Raw genomic sequence first — 9980 nt, 5'->3', positions numbered from 1 at the left:
ATTATCTCAGCACATGTGCAGCTCAAAGACTTTACAGACATTTAGAAAAATAATTATATTCTAAGAAATGCCTTTATTTTTTCCTTTACATCTTGCTTACAGGACATGTACACAAAACATTATAAATACACATTCATATAAGAAAAAATGGTATACATGTCCAAAATTAAAATTACATCATTAATACTGAAAATCACGAGTTGCAAATGTAAAGTTAAAATTGTACTAACCTATGTATTTCAAACACTAAAAAATACTGTTACTTTTCTATCATAAATTTGAGCATGGAAAAAGTAAAACTTATCAAGGTATAATTTATACCTGTCCTTATTATAAGGGTAATAATCTGAAAATAACAGACAGTTAGCAGTTAAGGGAATACAACCATTTGAAAAGTATTATTGGTATTTTCCATCATTAAATCCTAATTATTTACTCAGTGCATTGTGTCACGTAAATTGATCAATTTCAGCTCCATATTAGTTTCTCCGAAGCCAGAGCCTTCAAGCAAACAGTGATAAATCTTTTGCTTTCCTCAATGCGCTTCAGTGTTACATGCAATTATACCCATTCTGATTTTATTTCATCTTGTCCATTACAAATATCTTTTTACTACAGTACTTGTTAGTTGCTTTAAAAACTACATTTTGACTTCTTTCTGATGATTTTAAATTACTTTTTTTAATTAATTGAGTATTTCTAGAAACTGGAAGACAATTCTGTCAAGTTTTGACCCACAAAGGGTGCAAGAATGAGAAATTTCTGTTATATATAAATTAAACTTTAAGTTTTCTAACAGTAAAACCAAAATTATTGTAATGTAAAAAGCATTTTTTAAGGAATATGTGATATCCCCTTTTTTAATGCTGCATAATTACTAAGACAGAAAATTAAGCTCAAACATGGACTTCAAATATTCACACTGCAATAGTGGGTATACTGGACTAAATCTAGAACTGCCAAAAGAAACTATAGATACCCAGTCAAACTCAATTCTTTTACCATTTATATTTCAGTCAAAATCAGTATTTTAAAGACTCTACTACATAAGTCTAATAAACTGAAATCACTGAAGAAACTGATGTTAAAAACAAGTAAGTCATACTCTGAAAATACACCTTGATGGATTTTTGCAAGTCAACAATGGATGCAGTTTTGAAATATTTCCTTTCTGTTTTTCTCATATGGATCTAACTTTGTATTTTAGTCTAAAAATCTGGGGTTTTTTTGTCTAATAATCTTAAGTTACATATACGTGCAATCTATGTACTTCCATTGTTTTACTGGTATTTTCACTTCTGACTACTTTTAAAAACTTCATAATGAGAAATTATGATACTGTATTAGGTAGAACACACATATCTGTCAAATGCTACAGTTACAACTGGAAACTTTTAAATGCCTGTTAATTACTGGTTTTTGATCAAGTGACACCTCTTTGATGACATTGTCTTTGGTATCTGGACACACACAAAGGAGGAGTCAGGGCAGAAATGACTACTTCAATTCAGTAAATATATTTATATATTTATTATTCACATGGATAATAGTTATGGTATACTAAGTGAACAATTAAATGCATACATAATCAGATGTAAATATAAATTTTCTGTAAAATAGTCTGAAATTTTTCATCACACACATTACCAGAATAGCCAAATAAAATGAAGCAGACATTTGTTCCCAACAATTAAGAATACAGCATTTTAAAAAGGTGTTTTTACCTTTAATGGAAGAAAACAGACATTCTTGCTAACAAAGCCAACACTAAAATAATAATTTTTGCCTAACTCAATGTAATCTGAACAACAAGAAAAGTTGAAGCCCAGGAAAGAATCTCCCTAACACACACAACACTGAGGTCCTATACTCATAGCTACTCAGTATCTGAAGAAGATACCTCACTGTTTCAACAGACTGTTAGCATGTCTTATAGGCTAAACTTTCAAGCAAGGCATTAATCTTAACATCCTCAAGAAATCAGTATTTCATAGCAGAAATAAAATTGTACTTAAACCAACTTCTCTCCTTAGGAAGGATTGCTTAAAAAATTGTAAAAGGAAAACGAATAGGTGTCCACACTTCTTTGGTGTCCTGTTAACCAAGCTTCTATTCCAAAACCATTGCATTCTGATGTTGCAGTCAAGAAACAGTTAGATGAGTTAGAAGATTCCTTTTAATCATGCTTGACTTCAGGATTTTACAAATTACTGGAATTCTGGTTATATAACAGGCCAAGAGAAGGTAATCACTGTTTTTCTCCCCTCCAGAAACCCCAGATGGGTAATCAACACAATAATCATTACCTTTCTGAAATTTAAATTGGTTAGTAAAGGCGGTGATGGCAAATTTGGCTGTAATCAAAATCCAGTCAAAAATGAGCCTTATGTTACATTACCAGGAGGCATATTCCAGCCTTTCAACCAGAGGAACACTTCATGTTTAAAAAATTTGGGATATTTGTTACTGCAGAATGTAAGAATGACTTTGTCTTTTACTCTTTCTGTTGTCACTTTTTTAAAATGATACAATTCTTCCTCCCTTTCATTTGTTTATATCACTTACGAGTTAAAGACTTGAAAAATAATCACAACTTCTAGCTTGGGAAACTACCTAACATTTTGTGAGAAATTTGGAAACAATAATCAATCAGCCTTTCATCCTTCCTCTCATTTTCTACTCCCACAGGCTCTCAAAATCCACACAGGACAAAGTGAATTACTTCTTGCCTTTTTCCAAGGCAGATCAGAGATCATGTCTCTCAGGCAAAACTAATTCAAAGTCCAGATAGATTGATATTTCAAATGAGTCCAAGTCAGTAAACATTTGCATTGAAATTTTTGTGCCTAGTGGATATTATATTTATAGTTATATTTATATATTTATATTTAGAAATGCTCTCTCTAGAAGTGCAAGTTCAAGATTAGACAATTTCTTATGGAAATAAGTATCTCACAGGAAAATAAACAGTTCATTTATCAAAACCATATAATGTCCTTCCAAATGAATGGAACATCAAGACACAGTTACTTCCAGCTATAACTATATAAGCTCATTAGCTAGATCATACTGGTATGACAATTTGCTGGTTTTATGACTAGCAGTACTTAAGTGGTTATAATTATAGTATCTGAAAGGTAGCATCCTAGTAAGATGAATGGAGAACACTAAAAATATTATGCTTTTTCCTAGTTGGCAGCCACATCCCCTGATGTAGCTAATGGGGTTTTTTGGTAGTCAGCATTTGTCAGGACAAGACAAATAGCATGTCTTTTGCCTCGCACAAACTTTTCCAACCTTTCCTGCCTTGAAAACAGTACTAATAAAAAACATATTCAAGTTTAAAACTAGCTAAATCTATGCATAAAAAACATATTCACACTATTCATCTTTTAAAACTATGGTTCATATACTTTTTTAAACAACACCAACATACTATTCAATAGTAGTTTTTACTACTATTGATAATCAGATTTTTTTTTGAGGTCAGAAAATTTAAAAATTAGAATTAGCTGTCAGAAAACAACACAGATAACCAAAACAGCTTCCAAGTTTCCATTTGGCTCCTCATCTTTTCTTTTTCTGTTTTGTAGATCAAAAAAATGCTTAATATTTACATTTAATTATTTGGAGTTTAATTCTCATTTCTGACCCAGTTTTAGAAGAAGCACCATATTTAATCACATTGCAGTATGCACATTCCAAAATATTCAGAATTGTACAGCATGATGAAACATGTTAACCATTAATAAAGTCAGGTGTATAGAAACAGAATGTAAAACAGACATCCGTTTTACAGAGAGACAGAACATTGCATAGAATATCCAAAAGAAAAACAAAAATATTGCATATGACTTATCTCAGAACTAGCAAACTTCACAGAAGAAAATAATGGAATCTTGACTATATGTATGTGAACGGTTTTATTTCACTTGAATGCAAATAGGACAAGAGATCTACCCAGTAAACTTTTAAATCCCCAAGAAAACTTAGAAAAATAAATTTTGTTCATAAGAAAAAAGAAATAGGAATATATTTAAAATAATTCCTTACAACATCTTATGACATTTGACAATGAGGAAAAAAAAGCACCGGCAAGCAACACACAAATGCTCTGCAAAAATTGTTGACTGACTGTACTTAAAAGAATTTCTTGTGAACACATTATAGCTGTCCTTTTCTGACAGGCAGCTTAGATTGTTACAGGGGAAGATACTTAAAAACAAAGGAGAAAATATTAAAGGTATCAAAATCTGTAATAAATTTAGCCTATATGACACGAGAGCATTATTCATCAGTCAGAAAGGGTGAGTAGTTTAGCTGAATTATACAGAAAGTAAAGTATTCCATATTTCTCAGCTATTCTAACAAATGTCCTGTATTGATTTACCTGATTTCATCAGAAAACACTCTTTTGGTACATCAGTGAAGAGATACTTGAAACAGAAAACAAAATACCATCAAGAAAGCAAAAAATGCCTAACCAAAGCCAGGATCTCCAGAAGCAAAAGAAGGAACTGTAATTGCTATTCACATGTAATGGAAAACACAGCCTGATAATGGTGGGAAAAGGAAATACTGACATATATTGAATATGTGTGATGGCAGAATTATCTTAGGTCAGACCAAGGAAAGCTGAGAAATTTAAAAAAAGAACCTAGTAAAACTAAATAATCAACTTATGCTATTATTGGATGGTATGTTAACCAGAATCGTAGCGCAATCGGAAAAAAAAAAGAAATACCTCTGCAGAGTGAAACAGCTAAACCAACACTTGACAAGTGTGCAGGATTTATTTTAAAGTAGGTTTAGATTGCTCCTATGCACTAAATGCCAGCTAACACCCAAGGTATATTTTTCAGTTCCATGATCCAAAAGGTATTTAGTTGATACTGTCATTACTTTTCTATGGTATCAACTGAAGTATCACAGTAGGGTCATTTGGGAGACTTTCTTCAAAGTTCCAGCTGAGGAACTAAGGCTAAGGTAGATCCATCTAAAAAAATGTAACAGTAACCACATTATATGCACTGTGTGTAAAACAAGTATTCTCCTACATTAAATGTTTTATCAAAATGCTCACTCTAAAAAAGTACATTACAGAGACCCAAGTAAATATAATCATAGAATCGCTAAGCCTGAAATGACCTTGAAGATCATCAAGTTCAACCTTTGACCAAAGCCATTGTGTCAACTAAATCATAGTACTAATTGCTATATCCAGCTGTTTCTGAATCCAAACACACAGTATCATTGAGCATATATTAATGACATATTGAACATACAGTAATGACATAAATTTTTAAAAATTAGCCTAAATTAAGACAAAGTAAAACTATAATGGAAATTATTACAGCACCATTGCAGAAATGCATGTTACAACCCACGCTTTTTATAAGAATTTGAAAAGAACAAGGGCAGAAATCAGCTGAAGAAACCCTAGGGTGAAGGTGAGGAGACAGTCCAGACAGACTATATATAGCATATTCATGATATTACTTTCATTTTATTTATATTCACTTTTTCCCTCACAAATATTTCAAAATTCTGCAGGTATCAGTCTACACAATTACACACTGGAACTGCTGTGGTCTAATACCAGTAAAGGGTCCTTCAAGCATGAAAACCATTGCCTGTAAGTGCCTAATTTAATATCACCCTAAGAGACTCTTCAACTTCAACGTATAGGTACATCTGATGCCAAAATCTATTTTCCAGAATGTGACCAAGTGTACTGATGTTTGGCATGCAAGAAAAAAATACTACCTGAATTAACACACTTTCCAACTATAGAGAACACTATTTGAGCTTGAACTCAAGTGTGGGGACCTGTTAAAGATCTGAATTCCTCAAAACCTTCCCATAGTAGACATTAAAATGACAATACACTTGCTATTATGTGGGCTTTAGCATATTTGTCTGGACAAGTAGTTTCTCTCCTGCCTTATCATGTGTGAAAGGACTTAGGCTTTTCATTCTAATTTGAATAGGAACCTGCACTACTATTAGCATTTGCAGATCTTTATAGGGGTTTAGCATTTATTTTCAGAATTTAATACTGCTTACATAAACACATTTATTTTTGACTATGCTTAAAGGTTGCTGCAGTTACAAAAAATACTGGAAGTGTAAAACAACTGTATTACCATCAACACAGTAACTTGATGTTCTGATGACAATTTCATGGGCTTGAAGGAAAGCAAACTACTTGCACAAGACACCATGAGAAGGACGACCAAAGGCAAATGCAGGTACAGAACAACATCTGAAAATGTATCTGTCATGTTCCTAGTTTTATATACTTGTTGATGACCTTGATGCAGACTTCTGTGATTCCTCATAACTGCAAACTCTTACTGTGCTTTCTAATTACTATATCTAAATAGTCTAATTAGACTGCCGCAGAATGCTCTTCTTCATCCACAGACATGCACACTACCACTATTGATAGTATTATCTATCCAAAAGCTGAGTTCCAGGACATAAATTATCATTTCCTGTTGAAAGACAATGCTATTTCCACTCCACTAAAAAGGCCTTCCACTGAAAGACTTTTGATCAGTATGATTAACATGGATCCTAAAGGCCACATCAGATCAAGTGAAAGTAAAGCATTATAAAAACAAAGGTCTTAAATTGTAAATTTCAGAAAACTGTGATAAACTGGCCAAGGACTTCAGAATATCTTCTTGTCTTATTATCCCTAGTATTGATTGAAATCTCTCCACCTTGAAATTGTTGATGAGGACAGATCTATTGAGTCTCATTAAATCCAGCACAGGAATGAAGTCCCCAGAGCATTTGGGACCACTAAAGCAGATGCTACACATTTTAGAAAAATATTCTCTATCCTTGAGAATATGAACTACAGCTGCAATATGAAGTAGACATCAATTTATTTCCATGAAAGCTCTAATGTAAAGGAGATATTGTAGAACACAGCATCCTTAAAATTTGTGCTTAGAGAAAAAAGGTATGTAAAGTCAACCCAACTTGATAAAACAGGTTACAAACCTCAACATGCTGCTCACTAGAGCTAGACTTGAAAATCTGTGGTCCTCAATACATTTATACATCTTTCAAAGCAAGTGAATGACCTCAGATTTATCATAAATATTTTTTCCTTTTTCAGTCTCCTGTTTCATATTACACATCAACATCAGCACAAACCCCTGTTTTTCTCAATGGTACCCTGTTAACAGGAACTTTGAATATGTGAGCCAACCAAACTGCCTGAGCTACAGCACATAGTGCCTATCTGACCACTAACAGAGAGGTCATTGATCTTGCTGTAAGGGACAATATATCATAGGATGTACACACTGATAGGCTCAATGCCATTTGAAGAAGTAGGAAAATATTCCTTTGTGACTGTATTTATGGAATAGCTGACACATCCTTATCTAGCTGTTGCAGACTGCATATTATTAATTCAGGGAAGACAAACAGAACACAGATTTGTCTGCAATAGTTCGTTCCTCTCTCAGTGAAGCAAAAAAATAGACATTTATATTATTTCTATAGATGCTGAGTTTTCCAAAAGCCTGCTGTGACTTCGGTAGACATATCTTGTGATTTGAAAAACCCACATTACTTGATGCAATTACAATTGGCTGTTTTATACAGTTCTGATCAGAAATATAGAATAGGACTGCCACAATAAATTAATTCCTTTCCCCTTCCAAAGTTCCTTAACTCAACTTGCCACAAACATTAGCTCCATTCCACTGTGACTCAGGAACTTCACTTACTCCTTTTTTCACTGTTGTTTTCTCTTTTTTCCATATTTTTTTCAGGTTTGATATTTTACAAAAAGAAGACTTAACAGTTCCATAATAGTAATTTTTAGCAGATAAGAGTTGGCTTTTGCTAGTTTAAGAGAGTTTACTCCTCCATGTTTAAAAATATTGAATTCGACATCTCCAAAACAGCAAATTTTAGAGTCTTTTGTAAACTGGGACTATTTGGCAGTTATCAAAAATAAGGGCTTATCTTCTAAACCACACTAATCTTGTTATAAGGTAAGATAGGCAGGAACTTAAAGTGTAGACTGACTAAAAACTGTGAATCATCTTTCTGAAGAAATCCTAAATATTGAACCAAGCTCAGATTAGAAGTGGCTTGACCCTATAGCTATATTAATATAACCATCAATTTTACACATTACTTAAACAATTATTTTTCATAGGACAGGTCAAATTCTTTCCCATACTGAAGAAATACTGGCAAAATCTCTCCTGTGCAAGGTAAAGTAAACTTTATAAAAAGTTTTTTCAGGATTTAAAACAGTCTCATGAAAAGGAGAACTGAAAATCCAGTTTTATTTTCTTTCATATTGTGTTGTTGTAGAACTTGTCTGGAAGAAGATGGTTTTACAGCCACCAGAGAAGACATGTCATACTGTCTTCCTTTTTTTTTTTTTTTGAGTGACTCAAAGGATTAATTTAACACCTTCAGAAGCATTGACTAGAGAATGGAAAACAAAAAAAGTAAAGTATTCCAGGAGTATTCCAACTCCTGACACCTCTATTCTCCTTTTTTTTTAATTCTAGAATTTACTCTATCTTGCTCTAGACAGATAAATTCCTCCTGCCTTGTACGTGTTCTGAACAACTTTGACAGAAGGTCTACTTGTAGATTGACTGAGCTACTACTGCAATGAGGAAATTATTTAATATCATCATTGTATCATCACTGCAGTCAAATAAACTGTAGAGTTTTCTAGGGTGTTTGGGCTTTTTTCCACCCTTTTTTATATGCAACAGCTCTTTATGCTGGCATTTCACACTATTTCAAATTACCTTGGCAAACAACATCACATGCTACAGTGTCAAGTAGACAAGATTGTGTTGGACACTACAAGCCATAAATACTAAATAAACACACCTTTGGAAACCCAGTACTGATTCTGGGTTTGACTTGTTTGACTCAGGTCTAGCTTCACAATTTTATTACAATCTGCATGCTCTAAGTAAGATGACAAAGGGAAGAAAATTTTCTTGGGAAAAGGCACTGGCAATACACAACTTCAGAAGGCAGTTCCAAGATAGTAGAAGGCATGTGAAAGTTCTTTATAGAAATTCTTCCTTGCCTTCTTGCTTCTTAATCCTTCTAAGAAAGAAGCAAACATATATTTTGCATTTCTTAGAGACTGAAATATATATATATAAGTTCATAAATACGAAAGAAGTTCTGAGTAGTGAATGTTTGGCAGATCAATAGAGTGAATGTTTTCCCTGACATTCACCAAAAACATAAAACCATTCTGCAAATGTGTGTATTGTTCAAACTTCATGAACTAGTTAACCATTTCAAAAGGTATTATAGCAACAATTTTTCCAGGTAATTTTTATAGAGCAGTTGTTTGTATCTTAAACCACTAATATTCTTTGTGAGTCACACAAATACTTCACTTAGTGAAAAGAACATCTTCCCCTGAACTATGAAAATCAATTTGGAGAGTTTAGTAATTGAAAGCTCCTGTCCTACAGAAGAGAAAGATAAAAACATAATTAACACCAAATCAGATAAAGACATTTATATGCTTGGCAATTCAATCCTACTTGTCTTCAGATGAAACAAAATCTTAATTTTTTAAGGCTGATCCATTCTATGTATGCAAGGGGCCATATATGCTGGTCCGCAATCAGACCAATAAACTCAGATACTCAATTATATTTTGGCAATAATAGAGAATAACAGAGATCTAAAAAGTGCAACACTACAAAGAGCTTTGATTACTCTGTGCATTGATATTGTACAGATGGATATTAAAATGAACCCTATGAGCATAAAGCAGAATAACATACTTTTTGATATGTTGTTTTAGCTGTGTGAGCATATTCATGGTGTTGCAGTACTTTTTGTATATCAGCACTGAGAGCCTCTAGCTGCTTTATCAGCTCAGCCTGCTGTGTTCTATCTTCAGTGTTTTGTCTGTAAAGATTCTGCAGCTCCTCTAACTTCTTCCTGTGCAAAAC

The 9980-nt window shown here is 33.1% G+C and overlaps 1 protein-coding gene across 1 annotated transcript in view; it reads right to left on the bottom strand.

Moving 5' to 3' along the window:
* The window catches only part of CNTLN (centlein), a 163704-nt gene that overhangs the window by 111824 nt on the left and 41900 nt on the right, over nucleotides 1-9980 (bottom strand). Inside the window, 1 exon segment of the mRNA XM_074533606.1 lies at nucleotides 9810-9969. Coding sequence (XP_074389707.1) covers nucleotides 9810-9969 — 160 coding nt within the window.

The sequence above is a fragment of the Zonotrichia albicollis genome, chromosome Z (genome assembly GCF_047830755.1).
Source record: "Zonotrichia albicollis isolate bZonAlb1 chromosome Z, bZonAlb1.hap1, whole genome shotgun sequence".
NCBI classification, from domain to species: domain Eukaryota; kingdom Metazoa; phylum Chordata; class Aves; order Passeriformes; family Passerellidae; genus Zonotrichia; species Zonotrichia albicollis.
This window is presented reverse-complemented; position numbering and strand designations above follow the sequence as displayed.